A 21,338-nucleotide genomic window follows, 5' to 3' on the forward strand; every position below is an offset into this window, starting at 1 on the left:
CTTCAAATTGCGCCTCACTCCTCGAAAAATTCGAAAAATGCATCCTTCTTTATTATCGGCTATCTAAAAGTATCGCTTTCACAATAATTTTGGATGGGTTGATTTTATAATAATCTTGAAGTGATTGATCTTTCAACCGAACACGTGTTACAAGCCTTTTGGCCTAATCGTAACAAGGAATAGTTTAGCTTTGAAAATCTATTCCACCAAACAAAGAGAGGATCCTTCCCTTTCTTTCACTTCAATACGTCAACATCCCTTTCTTGATCTTCTCTTCCTTTTTTACCTCAAAGAAGTGGTGTCGAGAACATAATCATGCCTCAAAACGATACATCAAAACATTGTTCTACTACAAAATTCAATTCACCTTGCTTTGTACTTGTCCTTTTCTTGGGGGAGTCTCAAAGAATGGAACTTCACTCAATGGTGATCAACACCGGACATTTGAGGGTCGATTCAAAAGGGTCGATCATCTTCAACCATGCACATATTCTGCCTCACTACTCACCATGAAACTTCCTTTGGTCAGAACCCACATCTATCAAGTTGCATCCTCGTGGGGTCAATATCAACACTTGAGGCTTCCACTAATGGGGATGGGGAGGTTCCTAGAAGACATTGAGAGGTTTGGTTTCTGCTTGGTGAAGCTTGACCTGCATAATTTTTTAAAAGGGTAATGATACAAATAGTCGTTGGACTTTTTGCCCAATATATAATATATTCTCTGAACTCTTAAGTTCATCAATGTAGTCCTTAAACTTTAGTTTGATGTGCGACTTGATCCTTGAACTTTCAATTTATTCAATGTAATCTCTATAGAATATGTTACACTTAGTCCTAGAACTATATAAAAATAGTCTTTATTATACTTCATTTAATTTAAGTACAAGGACAATATTGAATACTTTCTTATTATCCATGTACTAAATTGAACACATACCAAAAGATCAAAGATCGCATTAAACAAATTAAAAAGTTCATGAATCATGTTACACATTGAGATACGGTACAATGATCACATTCGACAAATTATTAATTTAGAAATTACATTGCATATTGCATTAAAATTTAAATATCATTTTCTCTCTCTTTTTAGCCAAAAGTGGATTATCCCTCTCCATCCAAGTCGGCAATCGGCATCACCCACTTCCCTAATATAGTGGTAGGTCGTTAAGGGTGGTCCGTCTTTTTCGGCTTTGTAATCTTGTTAGCATCAAGTGCTCTTTTCACCTTTTTCTAGTGAAGTTCAGTAGCATTCTTACAGGTGTAACCAGACATCATTATTTTGTTCCTAGGAAATAGTGTGTAATGCAGCTCCTCCTTTTCTTTCCCTTTATGTTGGTTTGCTCAGATTGTTCATGTGTGCTTGATAAAAAAAGAAAAGCTGGAGAGACGACAACTATCCCAATGCTTCTTTTACTTTTTCTTTAAAAAAAATTAATAAAAGACAAGATCATAAGAAGGTTGTGGAGGCAGAAGCAGTTTGAAAGAAGGAAAGGCGGTTGACATCGGTGTTTCTGTTGCTAATCCGAGTATCCTAGGACCTAGGGTTTTACTTTTCACATATAGCATATGATAAACATAAAAAAATTATAATTTAAGCAGGAAAAAGTGTCAAAAAAGTCCTAAACATATTATATTAGTGTCAATTCAATCATAAACTATTTTATGCCAATTCAGTCATAAACCTTTTTTGGTACCAATTAAGTCTTAAACCTTTTATTGGTGCTAATTCGGTTCTAAACCTTTTGTATTATTGCCAATTCAGTCTTAAATCTTTTATATTTATACCAATTGAGTTAATTCGGCCAATTTTGATCAAAAATTGCTGACGTGGACATCAATTGTCCTACATGGCACGGCTAGCGCTAACTTGGATTTTTTTAATATTATTTTAATATTTTAAATAATTTTAAAGCATTTTTTGGGTTTTTTTCAAAATTATTTTAAAATATATGTTGTTCATCAGTGATTTCTATAAATTGACTATTAATGCAAAATTTTAGGACTAAATTGGCTATTGTAAAGGTTTATGACTAATAATATAAATGTTTAGTACTTAATTGGCACCACTACAATAGGTTTAGGATTGAATTGGCATCAAAAAAAGGTTTAGGATTGAATTGATATTAAATGCAATAGGTTTAGGACTTTTTTGACACTTTTCCCAATTTAAGCACAACAACCAACAAAGAGACGTGACAACATCTGAATATAGTTACGTGTAGATGAACATCTTATCGAAATTAAAAAGTAATTTCGACAACGTATGATTCCTTGGATCATCTTATGGATACGTACTTTTTAGCTTTGTTTTTTTTAAGTACATTGACATACTCATATCGAATGTACGGAATCTACTCAGATAGATTGAATCCAGGGCCATAAAATCTCAAACTTCTTTCTCTTTGTACACTTCAAAACTCTTTTAACTCTCTTTAGAATGAGAAATTCCCGTTGACAGCCACGTGAAAGAGCAAGACTTCGGTGGAGAGAACGTGAACGCAAATCCAAAAGAAAGCTGTATGATGATCTTAAGCTGCAGGGAAGAGATGCATCTCGCGGTGCTCAAACCGGCAGGTGTCCGCATATGTTCAATTATTAAAGGAGACTTCTAGGTTGATTTTGGTTGGATAGTTGCCTAGGTTGTCCACGTGCGATTCAAAAGGGTCAAAAGCAACTGGAGCCAAAAAATAAATAAAATAAAAATAAAAAAGGAAGAAGGAGAGAAAATAGAATATACATTATAAAATGGGAATGAAACGATGGACAAGGCCAAACAATTCATGGACCGTGACGAGCAAGATGACGCAATATATGCAGATGAGTTCCTAAGATAATATAAGGCGACTATTCATCAATCAATAAACTGTTATTTGAAGTGCAAGAACCAGTCAACCTACTCAAACCGCCCAATTCACCATGTTTTTTTAAGAGCCTAAACAAACAAGCATTAGCTTTTCCAAACGACTGCATTAATTGCCAATTGAGAAGCATCATCATCTGTCTATACTACTCTGGTCCAACGCAGCATCAGTCCCTTCGTGCAAGTGAAAGAGATCAGTCTCTTCATTGGTTCGCATGGTGCTCACTAAACATGGGAGTTTTGATCTATTTGCCCATACGCTACTGGCTTCCTGTAAAGTTTTTCCCAACCGCAGCTGCTTTTACCCAATAATCAGACAACGTCAATGACATAATTAACGTCTGTCACTCTCCACATAAGAGAGTGACAATCTTATATTCTACCAGTTGTGACCTATGCACCTTGAAAGCTGGTGATTGGATTGGCTATTCTTTCATTTAGCATCTACTATTCTAGGCCAATGATATTTGCATGCAACACAATATCATAGTCTCCCATTTTCGTCCACCCTCAACATTTCTCTTCCGACATACTAAATTGGAATATTTCGACTCGATCAGTCTCCATAGGTTTGCCCTAGTCATCACATGGATCCGTGGGGATCACAAACATAACCCTCATGGTAATGCAATATAAATAAAGATAAACATGGATAGCGTAATCCGCAAACATACCCGCTTTTTCGAATCTTTAAAATTATCATGTCTTCTCGTCACATGGTTATTATGAATATGAAACGATATGACTTTGAAAATAGAATCTGTTTCATCCAAACGACGGTGAACCATTAATCTATACCGAACTTTTTTTAATCTTCTTTTACTAGGGAATCGCTTTCGTGGGTAGAATCTCAAGCAGGCTAGCCGAAAGAAAAAGAAACGAGAGTTCCTTTGGTTTCCACTAGAGTATTCTTCTTCGTGAACTTCCACCAGGAATACGGAAAAGTCTTCAGCCGGATTTGCGGGGATTTAGGTCGTTTGAACAAAAGTTGGATTTGACAAGAGAGGAGCATTCAGAGCTGCGAATAACGCGACCCCCTTAAATCCTCTGCTAAGCATTTCTTCCCTTGCCCTAGGAAACGAACGCTTATGACTCCCATGTTTAGTACGTGGTCCATACGTCAGATCTAACGTCTCAGCTATTCTTGCCGATGACATAATCCTTCACTTATCAACACTCGTAGGCCAACATTTCGCACGTTTGCTGTTCTTGAGCCATGTAATAAACACCACCCTTTGATTGCATTTGCAGGTCTTACCCTCTCACGTGGGAACATCGATTGGCTTTTCAAGCAATGCTAGGCCAACGTTTGCCTCCATCCATCACCAAGGGCTTCGTCTGTCTATGTGATCTCTCCGTCATCAGAGAAACCAAATGGATAGGGGGCAAAATAATTCGAAAGTCATGTTGACCATATGAGCGAACATCGGCGATTTCGGTGCTGCGATGGGACCCCTTTCCTTCAGGAGATGAAGTTGATGTATCAGTGAGGTTTGAGTATGAAAGAGGTAATTGAACAGGTTACCCAAGAAGCTACAGAGAAAATGCGAAGCGCACTCCTCCTGGCGAGACTAAATTGGACCCTCGTCGCGGAAAGATACAAAAATGGATTAGTCAAGTTAACCATTGAGCAGGCAACTTCATATTTTCCAGGCGATGTACCAAAAGAAAACAACACGATATGCGTTCCACCGTTGTCACCCACAACTGAAGTTGGCCCACGCGCCCACGAGCTACGTTGGGCAGCTGCTTTCGGTTAATCCAAACAAAAAGATATCCTAGAATGCTGGATCAACCACAGAAGGAAAGTGGCCAACTTGCCGACCCTCCACGGGCCAATCGACAAAAGGGATTTGAATCAACAGCTCGTATCCGACAAAAGAGTAGCAACATGGAACCTAATTCAGAGGTGGAGTATCACAAATTACGTGTATCACACGTCTGGAGCTCTGGACTTCATTCAGCAGGACACGTATGCTGCAGGTGATTCTAGGACCAAGGAAAGAAGACATAGTTCTGGCCTCACCAATTCTTTACCATCGAACAAATGATTTGAGGCAGAAGAGCTACCTAGAAGCATATTTTTAACAGGGACAACATTATATATCTGCCCAGGAGGAGGAGAAATCACATCAAGCATTTATCACGCATAACAAAGACCAGAATCTAACAAGTTCAAAGTGCATTGGAACGACCTTATATTTCATTACAAGGACCGACCTCTGCAATTTCCGCAATAGTGCAGCAGCACAGCACTAGGAACAAATAGAAGCTGCTAAAACACAAGGACAATGCACTGGTTTGTCACGTGATTTCAAAGCAAAACCACATGTTTTTTACATCATAAAATATTAAAAATTGAATTAACAACACATTATGAATGCATTCCAAAACTGATTTATCCACTGTATCTGTGCGTCTGACAATTAAATAGACATCGAAACATCTCTGTACATCCGATGCATATCAAACTGTGAAAATCCCATGGCACAAGGATGTCTGCATACCACTCAACTACAGTTCAAAAAAGCCTCTATATTAAGGATAGGTTTTCCAATGCCAAAGATATATTTTCGGTACAACCACCATGGTAAATCGTCAACATGGATTCCCATGACCAAAATAATCTAACACTAAAGATCGTAGTGGAGAATTGCATTAAGTATTGACTATATTTGAACATCCACGGCCATGCTGGAAAGAGATTCTTGGACTGTACTGATTGATTCCCGAAGAAAATCCTTCAATGGCCGTGAAGAATTGCAGCATCAGCTACATCATACCAACAAAGGACAGAAGCAAAAGGGCAAAAGGTAACCCTTCAATCTTCCTCCATGGGCACTTCAGGAATGTCAAATCTGTCTTCATCAATTGTCTTATTAATCACTGACACTGGCATAGGTATTTAAAAGTCAAGGAAGAATAGAATTCTAAATTGTCATCACAATTGCCATGGCTAAGGACACAGTATTGTAACAAAACTTAAACTCCCAGTCATGTACCTAGCTAGAAATCACACATCTAGGAGAAAAAACGGCATAACTATCACCAATATCATCATAGAGCACACAAGAGAATATTAAAGGGAAAAAATGGAAAAAAGAAGGGCTTCATCCAACAAGAAGGATATATATCATCATAGGGTCATCTTTCTCTCCACGATTGCGACTATTGTTCAACTCCCTACTGATTTCAGGAGTAACCTGCAGTCAAAGGATCAAAGTGATCAACAACACCGTGCTTTGGTTGAAGACAAGCGCCAAAAGAAGTTCTTACCAAATAATGTCTCTGCTTTTCAAGCAGCCTCCTCAGATTATCTTTATCTTCCTTCCGCAGTTCATTTTTGTACCTGCGTTTTTAACAACACAATGTCAAATGCAAACAACAAGAAGCCCACCAAAGGACAGCAAGACGGTAGCAGGTCCGTCTCCCTCCCTCTCTCCCGCCCACCAAAGGACGGCAAGACGGTTGCAAGTCTCCCTCCCTCCCTCTCTCACACACAACAGAGGACGGAAAGACAGTAGCAGGTCTTCCTCCCTCCCTCTCTCCCACCCACCAAAGGACAGCAAGACGGTAGCAGGTCTCCCTTTCTCCCTCTCTCTCAGAGTAATGATTCAAGCACAAGCCCCAGACAGAGAAGTAGGGGAGTACACAAAGAATATCACCCCCACCAAAGGACGGCAAGCCGATAGCAAGTCAATCTTATAAGGCATCTAAAGAAAGAACTGGAGAACAATGTATAACAATAAACAGCCATACTCACCTTTGCACAAAGGCAAGAAGTGACTGGTGCCATATGACGGGCATCACCCTCGAGTCATCCAAGAATCTCATAAAATGAGCGACCAAAGCATCGACAACACGGTATGGCAATCCATATTTCTTGTCAAGGAGAAGCTTTATAAAATAACTGCACCAAGATACAGAACCAATAAATCTTGAAATGTGACAAAAAAAATGATTGGAGCTCCCAGGAAAAACTAATCCACATAAGCATTTCATGAACTTTTCCGCTTCTACACATCTTTAAGAAATTGAGATATTGTGCGTAAGTACGATAAATTTAGTTCCATAGAGTGCGCTGATGGCTCGTTCTTCTTTGACCAGGCAAAACAATCTGAGATAATTTCAACAGCAGTAACAGACATGGGAATTACTAAAGGAGATAGGCCTAGATGTGATTCTCGTAAAATATACCAACTCCGAAAAGTTATAACATTCGCCAGTAACAACTGCAATTTCAACCAGACCCTTCCCATTATTAAAAAGAACCAAGGCAAATACATATCCTGCCAGATCAATCTACCCATCAAATTATGAGGTATATCATGCATCTACAAGCGCAGAATTGGATAAGACAGATATAAATAATTCATCCGCTTTCTCCACCATTCTGACCTCGGAACGTTCTGAGATTGGCTAACTATGCTTTCAGAAAACCGATAATTATCAAGTATTCGGCTTTACAAAATGGAGGAACAAGTTAAATAACAGATTATTTTCCGACTCAACTACATAACCAATGACCCAAACATGAAGGTAGAGGATAGGTCCAGGGATATGGTACATTGGGGTGGACTAATGTCAGCACAGAAAAGTAACAAAGCGTGATTTGATCGACAACCTCGCTAGTTGAAACTTCCCCATCTACATCAAGTTCCATCTTTCATTTAGAGCTTTCATAAAATCAACATACGTGAATTTTGGCTCAACTACTACTAACTCAAGTTGCTATTAGAAAAGCAAGTCTATCTTGAAAGACATGCATGTTAAATGAAATAGATGTCAGTATTCAAGAGCTTGTCGTGTCTCACTGGATCGACTACTGCCATATTAGAACTTTGACTAAAGTATAATCAAAGTGTTATTTTACATATAGTTACAGATCTGAGTAAAACATACATAAGCTCAGATTACATGATTAAGTATGTTCTATGCATTCAACTATTTGGAAAAAGGGGGAAACTATACCTTGTGGTGCCACAATAATCCATCTCTGCGAGTTTCAATAGAGCAACACTGCAAATCCAATTAAAGGTTTAGTCAGACCAAACACCTAAAAGAAGAAGCGAAAGTGCTAAGTAAGAGCACGTCGAGTTCTAAGAAACTAGCAACTAAAAGAAGGCACAACTCATGCACGTACACTACCCGAACAAATATAATTTACAAGAAGATAGAACAAATTAGTCATACATCTTAGATTCAAATGGAAGTACGTGCGAAACCTTGAAGAGACATGCTCACCAACTTTAACTAGGAGGATCATTTGCCAAACAACTGACACTGCACATGTTCTTCCCCTAACTCCAACATATCAGAATTGAACATTTCTAAGCCAAATTATTGGAAGGGAAAGGAGAGCAACTAGAAAAATCCATCCTTAGAACAACCAATAAAGGTTACCGCTTTTGAGAGTTTATGATTTTAAAATAAACAATTACACCACGAAACATGACAATGCCACAAAACAGCCATTACAAGTCTCGCCACGACCAGACTACTCATTTTCTCGTGCAGTGTGTGGCAGTTGGCAGACACTTTGACATTCTCATTCCCTACAACACACTATAGAAGTATATGGCCACTGGCTATGATGTTACACAAATTATGAATTACCACATACCTTGAGTGAAGCATTGGGATAGAGACTTTCTGAAGTATGCTCCCCAAAATGACAGCTTCTCTTAGACTACATGTCCCCGACTGCACAAGTTGTTACCTTGTCAGTGAAGCATGGTGTTTGGCGCAAAAAAAAGGCAAAGCGTGATGAAGGACTCCCAATTAATGTATTAGAGAAAAATGATAAACAACTCTATCTCTATAGCAAATAGCAACATTATCAATAGAGCAAGTGAGCAGTACATGCAATCACGATCAGAGAGTGAGTCAAAACTGACTTCAATAGATTAATTACATTAGAGCACAAGTAAACTTTTGTAGCATATTAAGGCTATGTAAAAACCAAGGAAAAAGCCAAGTATGGGGACATGAGCGAGAGTTTCTGTTATCACATACCTCACACAATGGAAACAAAATACCCTTGTTGAACGCAGCAGGCTTGTAGAGGGACTTCTTTAGAGATTGATATAAAGCAAAATGAAGTCTCTTATTCTTCCGGATGTCTTCCCTCACTCGAGGAAGCAAGACAAGCTTGTAAAACCGCTCTGCCTTCCTTGCACCCAAATTGGAAGCAAAAATTCTGGTGGCCTGATACATTGCATTTGGGGACCACTTCTCGGGTTCGGTGAGGTAAAGAACCTCCTCCCACATCTGCGTCGAGGGAATGTGCTTAAAAGCTTTTGGCATCTTTCCTGCTGTATATTTGCTAAGGTACTCACCAACTCTGCACATTGTGTAAGCAGCATTCATCCATCACGACCATTGCCAGACCCGCTAACATAGTCACAGATTACAGATTCGAAATAAACAAAATCAAGAAGTGCTATTAGTTACCCCTTATACAAATTAATGATGGAGTTATCCAGCTTAGGTAGCGGTCGAGCTTCTGCAGTACCGAAACAACGTCTTAGAACCAAACATACTCAATTTAGTGATTCAGCGAACACAGAAATTTAGAAGAACCTGAAGCAACGGTGGCATCCTTTTCCTTTATTTTCTCAACAATAAGGTCAGCAAGCGTGCGTTGGGGACCGGCATCTTTCGTAAAGAAAGCCTCGAGCAGTTTCTCATCATCCTCATCAATCTCCTCCTAAAAAAATCCAAAGGAATCAAATTTCCCGAACATTCAAGTTCGAATTTCACAATAAAAAAAGGTAAGTAGAATTCACATCGAACGCACCTCATAATTGCCAAATTGACTTTGAGTCTCGGAGAACCCGGCGAAATCATCGACGTCCTCCTCCTCTTGTTCCGCAAACTGGCTCTGATCTCCCAAGGACTGGCGCGAGAAGTTAGGGTTCTGTAGCTCATCGGCTTCATCCTCGACCTCCTTCTGCTGAATCAGAGCCTCTTTCAGTATCTTCGAGCTTATGCCGGAGGATATGAGCTTCTCCTCTTTTTGGTGCTTTTTCGCGGGTTTCGCCTGCTTCTTGGACGAGACGACGGTTTCATTGTCGTCAGCGAGAAAGGGTTGTGGATTCTGATGCCTCGTTCTCTTCTTGGCCATCGTAGGAGGAAGGAGGAGATGTGTCGGCGGTCGGAGCTGGGTCGGGAGCAGAACGGTGGTGGCAACAGACGCAGAAGAAAACCCTAAACCCCCGACTGGGATTGATGGCGCGGGAGCGTGATATTGGGCTGGGCTCCCCCGTGCATGGGCCTTTTCATTCGCTGTTTTGTTGGGCAGGATGCGAGACAATTCACAAAATCAAATAGACATTTCTGTCTTCTTCGTTTTGTCTCTTTCCAGTTTTCTTTATAAAAACCAAACCATGAATTTGCTTTTCTTTTACATTATTTAGGAAGAGTTACCGTATTAAAAAAAAAATGAAAAGACAGGTTTAGACGTGCCGGGTTTTGAATTTAATACTGACATTTTAGCGACAAATCCAATAAATCTAAGAAAAAACAACAAGCTTTTCTGCCCACAATTTGTTAACTTGACCGATTATCCAATTTAATTACAGGGGAAAAAGTTTGAGCCAAATCTGTGGCATCCTTGTCCCACATGGCTTAGGAAGTGGGCCTTAGGATGATTTATATGACCTTAGACCTTCTAAACTTGCAAGATGTGTTTTTCCGAGATTATATGGGCGGCTCTCGGAGGAACAAAATCGTGAAAAATACCGTGAAGAGTTGGCGAGCCTTGTACTGCACTCCAAACGGACAATATCTTGCAAGCATGGTGGGCCCGATGGGAGAGTTGGACAGCATCAGCCTTCAACATATCGTCCTTTTGTTTTTGTGGGCCATTTCCACGTGTGGTGTCCAGACAATATAATTATCAAAACCTTAATCAAATCAAACGACCCGTCGTAATGTTCTGTATGGAGTTAAAGATCAGTCATGTGTCGGTGATTTTACAAATTGAAACAAAGTAAAACCACTTTCCCATCCCATGATTGTTTCGGTAGCGCTGTCCATAGAGTAACGAAACAATCAGCAAGGCTGTTTACAGTCCTAGTAAAGATGCATCAAAGGAGACCAAAACCCCAGAAAAACAGATGGCAGGACATCCAAAGCTAGTGGGACAGAGGAGTGCTTTTCCGCCTTGGCTGATGAACCCATCTGCGTTTCAAGCTAAAGAATCCTCCGGCTGTTTGATCTGACAGACTAAATGGTTTGAAACCAGAAATGACTCGGCCATGCAACTTCCCTTCTCGAGTGGACTCTGGCTGCTGAATGCTGTAGATAGAACCGGTCAAATTTTATATTAGACCACCCTTAAAATGTCACATAAGCATATATCCAGCCAAAACAATAGCGATCATCAACACACACACACACACAAGCGGCAAGCGCACAGACGAACAAAACATAAACCCTAATGCTGAACAGTCGAGTACAATTCAGTCCTCCACAGTAAAAATAGATATGACCTCCACTTCTGCGATTCCTAACACATGAATCAGCAATTATAGCGATAAACCACTGGGCAAAATATGATCGTTGAGAATACTATCATTACCTAGACAAAGCAAATTGGCATTGCAATTCAGAAGAGCAGGGAATCACTCATTCTTCCGAGAAATAACCTGCAATTAATTAAGCCCGAAAGTTCTGAGACATGGGTCATTTATTTAACAAGCATCGAAGACTCTCCAGTGGGAAAAAGAGAGTAGAGAGCACAAGAGGGCATAGTCTGGATTATTAGTGCCCCAATAATGATGATTAATGCGACAACAAACCATGCAGTGATGCAAAGACGATATAAGATCCTCTGAAGTTCGGAAAGATCGCTTGAGAAATTTTAATCACGACCATTACCTAACTCAGTGAGTATGCAATCCTAAGTGAAGAAAGTGCACTTGCCTCCAATAAGAATGGCTTGGCATGTTCTTCCCATTCGGTAGCCCACCTTGAAGAGGCTCCTGTTTCCTGTGCACCATCCCTCAGCGACTTCAATGCATCACAATCATCTGGAAACCCCTTGAACAGCATCTGCACAGATTCAAAGGAACGAAACATAGTCTCGCATAATCAAACAAAGAGTATGTATCAGAACAGAAATTAGTAAGTTGTCTGTCAATTTGAAATATCAATGCCGATAGAGAATTTTGTAGTTATCTTAGTCTCGAAATGCCCCAAATATATCAAGCTTATGGTACATAATAATTAATGAAACGTAATTCATCCTTGGATAAAAATTAAAACAAGATTTCAGGGCATACCAAAAGTTCGTCAGCTAGCTCTGAAGATGACGAGAAGAGAAGGCCATTTTTCTCAACTTTCACTAGCTCTTTAATGCTTCAAAACCAGTCATAGAAAATTTTTACAAAAAGACATGACAACCATTGTGTACAATACGACACAAACCAAATTCTGCAACAGAAGGTAGGCCAGTGGGTCTACCATGAGTACGAAACAGCGCACACAGGCAGTCCGCAACCAAACATGTCCACAACCTGACATAGGAACAAAACAAAAGGATGATTCCATGAAAGGAGGTATTGTAAATGGTGTAACTCCTACACACTGTAGATCAGACCTTCATTGGAAGATCCAAGCCAGATGAAGAAGTATGCAAGCACACGCCAAGATCTGCTGATCCTGAAATTGAGGGGAAAATTAGAAAGATCAACAAACTAACGAAGCTTGGCAGATCAATAAGGTACTTCAACAGATACCTAGGAGCAATGGATAATCTTCTGCTGAGAGCCACATGGTCCTAAATGCCACACGTTTAAGATTCAACTTTCTTATCTTCTGTTCGTACTTTTCTTTGTCAGGTCCTTTACCTGTATAAATTCTTCAAAGATTAAAAAAGCCAAAATGACAGACTCATGTCTCATAAAGAACTAGATTTGCCCTTACCTGTAATCACAAATAACAACCTGGGGTAGAGGTATTTCTTTCCGTGGTGCATCTCCGTCCAGAGAACCTCTTGGTCAGTACAGTCGTCTTCATTTAAAATTGCAGCAACTCTTCTATCATACATAACTGCTGCTTCCAAGAGGATGCCAAAGTCTTCATCTGACGTCCTGCAATGAAAAGCCATATTGAAATTGGTTATCTTTCCTCATAGCTGTAGTGGTAAAAAAACATGGGGGACAAATTACAGCAAGAAATGGAGCAATGCAACCCAACATCATGCTCAAAAAGATCTAATCTTCAGAATTATTCTCAACTCCATCAGGAGAGTGCACACACGCACATTTCTTAGTCATGAGGGTGTTTGTATGCATGCGCAAGAAGATATGTGTGCTTGTTTCTTGTTTAGACAGCTAAATAGTTTCCATGAAAACAAACAAAAGATGTAATGTGAAGCAATAAACAAACAAAGGATATTTACGGCAAAGGTCTCAAAATGCCCTTCAGTATATAGGTAAAAAGGCTGACCAAAATTAAAAAGAGTGATGTACCAGCTTGTACTACTGACGATAAGGGCAGGCCTGTTTGCCTTCACACAAATATTGGAGCCAACTAGAGTGGTAAGTAGGGTCTCATCTGAGGTAGAGTCTCCTCCCGTGGTAGTTTCTGCAAGCAAATCGAAGAGCGTAAAACCAATGCACTGACATTAAATCTAAAAAAAGACAAGTAAGCATTCCCTTGACAGAAGATGTTACCACAGCTAAAACAGTCCCGCACACCAAGGGGCAACTGGAAATTTTTATCCAATCTGCAAAATAACTACAATGATCCAATAGCTATCTGTTCAGTAACTTTTAACTGATCTATTGAACAGCTACATTTATCTAATAGTCAAGTGATCTATTCAGTTTGATAAAATTCAAAAGAACCCAATAAACGTCCCGGGGAAAAACCAACAAAAGGGCGCATCACCTCGTGCTTTTCCTTAAGGGCAGCAGGATGGAAAAATTCAGGAGGCTGATCATACAAAACTGCTGCTCTATAAACAGAAGTGGAAACTAAGGACTATTAGCAGGCTCAAGAATATAACTCATGACTTCACAATCTGACAATTTTCAAATGTTTCTCTGACCATCTTACTTAATTCCCCAATTCTGAGCTAATTCATGTTGCATTGCTCTCGTAACGCAAAATGAACCGTCTGCCATCTTCCCATAGTGTTTCTCAAACCTATCAAGACAGAAAACTGAGATCTTATGCATGAGAGAGCTCCTTTAAGCAGAATTCTGTGAGATAATTCTATATATACCAGCAGTATACCACCACAAATAGGTTACTTCTACCCAGAGACAAAGCCAGTAAAGTGTATCCAAAATTATGCCAATCGATGATAAATGCTGAACGCCTTATCCAGCTGGCCCATGCGACAGCCGTCAAGGTTGGAACTGAAGGTGGATTCTGTAAAAGCCAGTCATACAATAAGTTCAGAAACGGCTCTACCAAGCAGTAATTCAACAGAATAGATCACCAATTATAAATCTGAAATGCCTTGCGACAGAACCATTTGTAAAACCACAAAAAATCCTCAGATATGGCTTGCAAAAGAAGCATTTTACACACGGAGACTTACAACCCAAATAAGTACCAAATCTGTTTTTTCTCTTTAAAAAAATCGAAAATCACCTGCACAAGAAAAACATCAGGAGCAGGTGCTTTGATGCATAAAAACCAAAGAAGCATGATAAACTGATATATCGGCTTCATCACAAGCATCAACGGACGCAATATCTTTGGCCAACCCTGCATAACTCTCGGCCATTGCACCTGGAACCAGACACAATATATAATCACATAAAACGACCCCATCATAAGTAGTATGATTTTGTCCTTACTTCCTTATTGGAAGCCGGTATTTGGTATCAGCATATAGAAATAAATTCTAACATGTACCATGGTATGGATATGAATAGACTCGTGCTCTAGAACTGCCTTATGTGGCTCAGAACCTGTCCATGAAGAAACGATTATGGACAAACGGATATTCTGAACAGATTCTTTTATGAAAAAGGAAGTTAAAGATTGACATTCTCACTCATTGTAAAAGAACATAAGCATAGTATAATAGATCAGTCCAACATATGATCGTACACCCATGTCAGCAAACTCCAGAAATTGTTCTCTTCAATCACATCTAGTGCTCGTATTTAACTTATTTTCTTCCAATTTCATGCCCACAAGCTAAATGGGCATTTCATTTCTGGATGAAGTGGTTGAATCAAAGCTCAAATAAAACGCATCCGTTTCAATAGGGTAAGAAATCGCCACACGATGAATTCACCCTGAATAATATTTTATGATGCTGCAAAAAATTGAACTTTCATACTTGGCGTCCTCAAGTACTGTACTAATCTTAATAACACCCTGGGTTAGCAAATTGACAATGCAGATACTTTTCAAAAAGAGCATGGAGTTATCATGGGATAGACCAACAACCAAACTCTCGAGCTACCAGTATCGTCATAGCCATCAACAGAAGAAGCCTACCTCCGTACGCAACAACATCGACCTCCAAAGATGCCTGCGAAACACCCAGCTCACGAATGAATAGTGCAGAAAATCAGACACCGGGCACGTAAGAAATTGAGCAAGCAGAGGTAAGCAGACATCCCAAACGACACTAAAGAATCAGATGGGCAATAGCAAAGCTAACGCCGCGAAGGCTACAAACGATATTCCACCGCCTCAAGCAGTCAAGCAGCGTCATGGAAGTAAGATCGACATCGCATCCAATCCACAGCGAGAATCTCGACATATATGAGCCCATGTTTTGGGCTGTTCTCGAGACTGATTGAGCGCAGGACCACGAAAAATTCACGGGTGTAAAAAAAAAGGAAAAGAAAAAGAACAAAGCCCCCGAGAAAGAGGATGGACGGACCTGACGAGCAAGGGAAAGGGCGTGATATTGCATCCGAGGACTCCGACCGAAATCACCCAAGACGACCACGCAAGCTCTACCTCTTCCGCCCATCCTTTTTGCCCAATGCCTCGCAACGGATGATTCGATCTCGAGACCCGACAGAGGCGATGAACTTTCGAGTGAAGCGAGGGAAGGATTGGAACACCGGTGGCAAAGGACCGGAGATGTTACCGCACTGATTTGTCTTGTTGGGTGATTTAACTTGAAATTTCCTTTTCTTTTTAATTTAGCTTAGTGGAGTCCAAGGAAAAGTAACACAAATAATTTCTTAATTTTAATTCAACATGCAATATCGTCCTTGAATTTTTTATTTATCCATTACAATCTTTAGACTTTTATGTGGTCCCATTAAGTATTAAATATGTTTATCTAGTCCAAGAACTACATTAAACATTATTTAATTATTCAAAGGCCACATTAAACAAATTAAAAATTTAGGGATAACGTTACATATTTGATCAAAATTCAAGGACCACATAATACAAATTATAAGTATGTATTGCACATTAACATAAAGTTTAGAAATCATTTGTGTTATTATCCATTGAAATGGTTAGCCATTAAAAGTCGTCGTTCTTTCATTAATAATTTTTAAAAGTTTTGTGAATATTAAAAAATCAATGTCCGCTCTTTCTTTTTGTTTATGATTTTCGGAAGGAGAATTCACATATTTAACCTCCAACCAATTTTTTTTTTTTTTTGTCGAAAACCTTCAACTTCATTTTCGCATCCATGGTTCATTTATTTCACCAATAAGACCATACTATTACTTGCTCCGACAACTTCCTTAATTTTTTTCCTTTTTTTTGGCAAATACGTACGGTTTCTAAATTCAATTCAACGGATTTATGTATCATTAAATTCGTTTAGGGATCTTGTAGATATCACTAATAATCTCTGATGCGGATGCCATTAGTGATGCGTTCTGGGGATGATTAAAAAAAAAAAAAAATAATAGGGAAAAAAAAGTTTAAAAAAAAAAGGGAGGTGGTTGATTATATTTAAAAATGGCGGAATAGATCAATACTCATTCTTTAGCTAAATTGTTTGGGGAATGTCTAGTGGGTTTTTTTTTTTTAGTATTTTTGGTTAATTTTATTTGGATTTTGTAATTTTTTTTTGATATTTTGATTCCTAATTGTACTAGGGTTAGGATAACACCTTATAAAAGGTGTTTATTACGTTTTTTTTAAGGATGATCAATAATATTCACATAATTTTAGATTTCTCTCCTTTAGCAAGGATTTTTTTTCGTTTTTTATTAAAACATCAATTCATTTTTTTAAAAAAAAATAAAAAATTCGGCGGCGTCTTCCATTTAACCTTAATATTCTTAACCCACATCAGCACAAAGAGTACGACTATGTACGTACAAATTTCTGAATTAGATACCGACTTAAGCTAGGGAGAAATGCAAATGCCTGAATTGATTTGACATAACTTATACTTTTGCTTCAATTTCTTTATCAAAAGGATTACGACGTTTCTCTATGACTATCTGACGCTATTTCACGTAGCAAAAGAAGTCTATGACACAATCGAATCGGCGATCTCTCGTTGTCCGTGATCTGAGTTCGTTTTCTTCTTTCGGATTGGCATGCTGTGCAGTTGTGATGCTGCAGCAGAATTTCAGATGGTAAAGAACAAGAGAACCGATATTGATGAGCAACCACGGAATAAGTTGGGCCATATTCCGATTGTAACACAATATACAGCACGGAGCAGATAGCCACGAAATAATAACCAGTCGCCATGGTTTACATTAGCTTAGAAATCTTCAAACACGGCCATGATTGAGCGAAACGGAACATGTGTTTGTCCATAGTAAAAAAGGCAGGCGCTTGCGATACTATATCGTTCCCCCCGGGGGTCTCTCAGCGTGCTGCGCTTGCTCGGCTGATGAGATCGCGTCTATAACCGGGGCGCTGGGCGGATGCGAGGGACGTCCCATTCGGTCACGATGTGGTCGCGAGTGATCTCTTTGAGAGAGCGGCAACCGCTCAGTGCCATGGTCAGCTCGAACTCCTCACGCAGCATCTGAAGCACCTTTCTCACGCCAGCCTCGCCTTCCGCAGCCAGTGAGAACACGACGGGGCGTCCAATCTGAAAAGGGAGCTCAAAAGATGAGTCCGAGTTTAGCGAAGCACGTGGTGCTGGTAGATTCATGGATTAGGAGCTAGCTAGGGACGCAGCAAAGATGATCCCTTAACTTCCATATTGAATATATGCAGAGTTACAGAACTTACAAATATGCCAGAGGCTCCAAGTGCCAATGCTTTGAAAACATCAGTTCCACGACGAACACCGCCATCCAGGAACACAGGCACCCTTCCTTGCGCAGCTTTGACAACCTGACTCAACATCACAATTTTTTCAAATGAGAAGAGGTTGATGACGGAATCAAAACTTGCTCAGGCATGTTGGAGTTGGCCTTGGCTTATCAGGACAAGTCTAAAAGGAAATGATTTAAGGTACCCTTACCTCTTCTAGAGCCATGATGGTGGCAGGAACATAGTCCAGTTGCCGAGCACCGTGATTGGACACGATGATGCCAGCTGCTCCAGCTTGTATGGAGAGCCGAGCTGCACAGACAAAGTTAGAGAAGTTCAATTTGCTCGGCAGTCTCATCAAAATGGATCAGCCCCACTTTGGTCAGTCTCAGTGTCCTCACCATCCTCAGCCGTAAGCACCCCCTTCACCAGGATGGGCAGTGAGGTAATAGTCTGAAGCCACTTCACGTCCTACACAAACCCCATTATAGAAGCTTGAATCGTGTGGAAGAAAAGATGAAGAACCTCCATTCAAACCCAGTTCTTAAGAATTTTCATTTCGTATCATTGTCATGCGGAATAGCAACGGAGCAAGGATGGAACAGATATTCGCTTTTCAAGCAAAAGATTGATTAAAAAGTAACCAGTATCAATTTCTCAGTTCAGGCAACATTGTGGAACGGATTGAGATGACAATAGTGCCTTCTGTTTTATGTTCTATCTGAGTCCATGAGTATGAGCTGAAATTGTTTTTTCAAAGAGGCCGTCATGACCAATTGATTACTACTACAGCACATTAATCAACGACTTACAAAGCAAAAAAGACTCCATTCAATTTGCATAAGCTTACCTTCCAGCTCAGAGTGCGATCAATTTGACCGGCAACATATGAAGCAAGTCCGGAGTCATCACTCTGCAAGGGAAAAAATAACATGGAAACAAACACAAACAGATAAGTGAATCGTTAGGGAAATCAGGCTTTTACCGAGTATGAATTAGCGGAATGAGATTTATTACTCACCTTGTCCATCTTTCCAAGGTTTAGACCTTCGAAGTTCTTCAATGTCAAGAATGGTGGCAGTGTAAACCTGTAAGGAGCCAATCAGACCTGCTCTAATCCAATACATCCCCTCTTTGCTGTGGAATTCACAAAAGACACATCGAACCTGATAATCAAGCAACTAATTTCTTATGTAGGTAGTTAGAGATGCACCTGTTCTTGATGTCAGCTTCTCTGCGGCCAAGCCTAGGGGTATCAACAGTGAGTGCAATGGCCTTGAAGCCAGCTCTTTCAGCTCTCCTCACAAGCTGAGCTACTACATTCCTGTCTTTGTAAACCTTATTTCATGAACACAACGATCAATTGTTAGCATAAGACCACTCAAATCTTCAAAGAGCAAGATCAACCTGATCTGTTAGGAATAGAAAAGGTACGCATGTTCAGCTTACATAAAGCTGGAAAAAGCGGATGCCAGGTCCGGTGGAAGCAACTTCTTCAACACTAGAAGTAGCCCACGAAGATAATGTCTGACACAAATGTGAAGATTTTATAAGCGAAACAACATGATACATATCAAAGTATCCTAGAAACACAATTGTTAGCCGATTCAGAATAGGCTTCGGTAATTATCAAGACCTCATCATTTGACAAACACCAAAAAGATGGCAAAAAGATTTCATGTATTTACAATACTTGAAAGTATTATCTACAAAGAGTTACTGCCAATTTTGACAGAGCCGTACTCAGTAGACCTATTGAAATTGGAGCTAAAGTGCAAGAAACTTTACCATAATAGTTCCAGCTGCTGATGCAGCTCTTGCTGTTGCATACTCCCCTGGATAGATATCAGAAAACCATCAGGCAAGAAGTCTAATTCTCTGTGGTGTAAGCAAAGATCTAATAGCAAATTGCAAGCTTTATTATAAAGGATTAGACTTGTTTCTTCTTCTACTACGAGAAACAAGATCAAACTACGTCGATGTAGATAAAAGATCACTTTTGCAAGTTTAATTTGCAATATCGTCTGTACACTGAAAAGGGAAAAGGTGATTAGCATGCCCTGCGCTCACTTTTGCGTTTTAAGATAAAGAAAGATCAAACTATGTCGACATAGATAAAAGATCAAACACCTTCAGGATGAGCCATCTTCTGCATGGCTGTTGGGGCAATCATGATAGGCATTGATATCTTGAATCCCAGGACAGTGGTAGCCATATCTATCTTGCTCACATCAATCAGAATACGGGGTCGGAACCTGCGCATCACTAGAATTTTAGAGCCTAAAATCTTGTCACTTAGGAAGGTATACTGTTGTAATAAGACAGGAATGAAATTTGGTACTGGCAGGGCCAACTCATAACCACCAAAGCATAGAGAACTCACAAGATTTTTGAGAAAGCATATTGGTTCTCATGAAGAGTCCACTGGTCCTCTGCTCCTGACGCATAATAGTCGTAGACCATCTTGGGCAACTTCTGCTTCGCGATGGCCTGATACTCGTTGACATTTGTGATCTCCATCTTTGGAGCCAACCGTTAAGGGGTAATCTCAAAAAAATCTGCATAAGTTGTCAGTAAGCATTTCACATCAGGTTCCAAAGAAGACTAATCACTAATCCGCATCCATCAAGTAATGTGCACCTAGCCTTATCGTCGTAACATCAAACCATTGAAAAGTTACTCACAAGCACAAGAAAGTTTCCTACGAATATCAATTGCTGCAATCAGGCTGTACGGACCTAGAATCGTATCAGCCTCATCAAACCGTTGAGAAGTCACCCATAAACACAGGTTAGTTCAGTTAGTCCTTGCAAGCTGCTCTAAAAGGGAAAAACCTATCGGATATAGTGTCTCTTTCGCAACTCATAAGCACTTGACCATGTTAAACAGATACTGATTGTAGCTTTTACAAGATAAACTTTGTCGACATCCTTATCTAGAAAGCAAGAAAAGGGTAGCAACCAGCAACTATGCGGCATATCAATATCCATAATCGGCAAGAACATGATGTTCCTTAAGTTCAGACTAGAAAACGAAACGAACACAAAACGGTCAGGTGCGTGTGGCCGCATCAAGAACAAACTCGTCACGTCAAGAACACCAGAAGAGAGGAACGAGCTGAGGGCAGAGTACCTTCGGATATGCAGAGCTAGCGCATGCAGAATCAGGGAACCCAGCGGCAGAGGATGAGTTCGAGTGGGGTGAGAAAGAGAGCGAATGGAGAACGTACGTGAAGCCAATAATAAATATGGATAGGAAGGAGACAAGAACGGTGGGGTCGATGCATTGCCTTATAAGT

At 39.9% G+C, this 21,338-nt stretch overlaps 3 protein-coding genes across 3 annotated transcripts; all 3 read right to left on the bottom strand.

Moving 5' to 3' along the window:
* Nucleotides 1-5,232: 5,232 nt before the first annotated feature.
* On the bottom strand, nt 5,233-10,115 carry LOC115756483 (bystin). Its single transcript, XM_030696288.2, has 10 exons — nt 9,666-10,115; nt 9,449-9,575; nt 9,320-9,371; nt 8,882-9,209; nt 8,490-8,569; nt 7,838-7,885; nt 6,630-6,776; nt 6,143-6,215; nt 5,997-6,069; nt 5,233-5,767 (listed from the first exon to the last, which is right to left on the bottom strand). Exons 1-10 carry the CDS (start codon nt 9,990-9,992, stop codon nt 5,688-5,690), a joined length of 1,335 nt encoding a protein of 444 aa, XP_030552148.1. The 5' UTR covers nt 9,993-10,115; the 3' UTR covers nt 5,233-5,687.
* Nucleotides 10,116-10,742: 627 nt separating this feature from the next.
* LOC115756482 (UDP-glycosyltransferase TURAN) lies at nt 10,743-15,944 on the bottom strand. The gene is made up of 17 exons (XM_030696287.2): nt 15,729-15,944; nt 15,338-15,371; nt 14,744-14,799; nt 14,477-14,617; nt 14,103-14,251; nt 13,934-14,023; nt 13,766-13,832; nt 13,549-13,612; nt 13,345-13,459; nt 12,797-12,963; nt 12,610-12,720; nt 12,471-12,532; nt 12,335-12,387; nt 12,154-12,229; nt 11,795-11,923; nt 11,451-11,517; nt 10,743-11,167 (listed from the first exon to the last, which is right to left on the bottom strand). Exons 1-16 carry the CDS (start codon nt 15,819-15,821, stop codon nt 11,494-11,496), a joined length of 1,431 nt encoding a protein of 476 aa, XP_030552147.1. The 5' UTR covers nt 15,822-15,944; the 3' UTR covers nt 10,743-11,167; nt 11,451-11,493.
* Nucleotides 15,945-17,465: 1,521 nt separating this feature from the next.
* On the bottom strand, nt 17,466-21,316 carry LOC115756488 (glycolate oxidase). The gene is made up of 12 exons (XM_030696299.2): nt 21,173-21,316; nt 20,424-20,598; nt 20,171-20,295; nt 19,829-19,875; nt 19,490-19,567; nt 19,254-19,378; nt 19,062-19,128; nt 18,891-18,953; nt 18,442-18,511; nt 18,252-18,352; nt 18,017-18,121; nt 17,466-17,873 (listed from the first exon to the last, which is right to left on the bottom strand). Exons 2-12 carry the CDS (start codon nt 20,558-20,560, stop codon nt 17,682-17,684), a joined length of 1,110 nt encoding a protein of 369 aa, XP_030552159.1. The 5' UTR covers nt 20,561-20,598; nt 21,173-21,316; the 3' UTR covers nt 17,466-17,681.
* Between the last annotated feature and the right edge of the window lie 22 nt (nt 21,317-21,338).

The sequence above is a fragment of the Rhodamnia argentea genome, chromosome 2 (genome assembly GCF_020921035.1).
Source record: "Rhodamnia argentea isolate NSW1041297 chromosome 2, ASM2092103v1, whole genome shotgun sequence".
Classification (NCBI taxonomy): domain Eukaryota; kingdom Viridiplantae; phylum Streptophyta; class Magnoliopsida; order Myrtales; family Myrtaceae; genus Rhodamnia; species Rhodamnia argentea.

Coding starts and splice junctions, on each gene's coding strand:
- LOC115756483 (XM_030696288.2), bottom strand. CDS start 9,992: ATGGCCAAGAAGAGAACGAGGCATCAGAATCCACAACCCTTTCTCGCT. Junction 9,372..9,448: donor GGATGCCACCGTTGCTTCAG/GTTCTTCTAAAT, acceptor TCGGTACTGCAG/AAGCTCGACCGCTACCTAAG. Junction 5,768..5,996: donor AGATGACCCTATGATGATAT/ATATCCTTCTTG, acceptor ACTTTTAAATAC/CTATGCCAGTGTCAGTGATT.
- LOC115756482 (XM_030696287.2), bottom strand. CDS start 15,821: ATGGGCGGAAGAGGTAGAGCTTGCGTGGTCGTCTTGGGTGATTTCGGT. Junction 13,613..13,765: donor CCCTTAAGGAAAAGCACGAG/GTGATGCGCCCT, acceptor GGATCATTGTAG/TTATTTTGCAGATTGGATAA. Junction 13,460..13,548: donor GCGGGACTGTTTTAGCTGTG/GTAACATCTTCT, acceptor ATTTGCTTGCAG/AAACTACCACGGGAGGAGAC.
- LOC115756488 (XM_030696299.2), bottom strand. CDS start 20,560: ATGGAGATCACAAATGTCAACGAGTATCAGGCCATCGCGAAGCAGAAG. Junction 18,954..19,061: donor ACCTTGGAAAGATGGACAAG/GTGAGTAATAAA, acceptor TTTCCCTTGCAG/AGTGATGACTCCGGACTTGC. Junction 18,122..18,251: donor CCATCATGGCTCTAGAAGAG/GTAAGGGTACCT, acceptor ATGTTGAGTCAG/GTTGTCAAAGCTGCGCAAGG.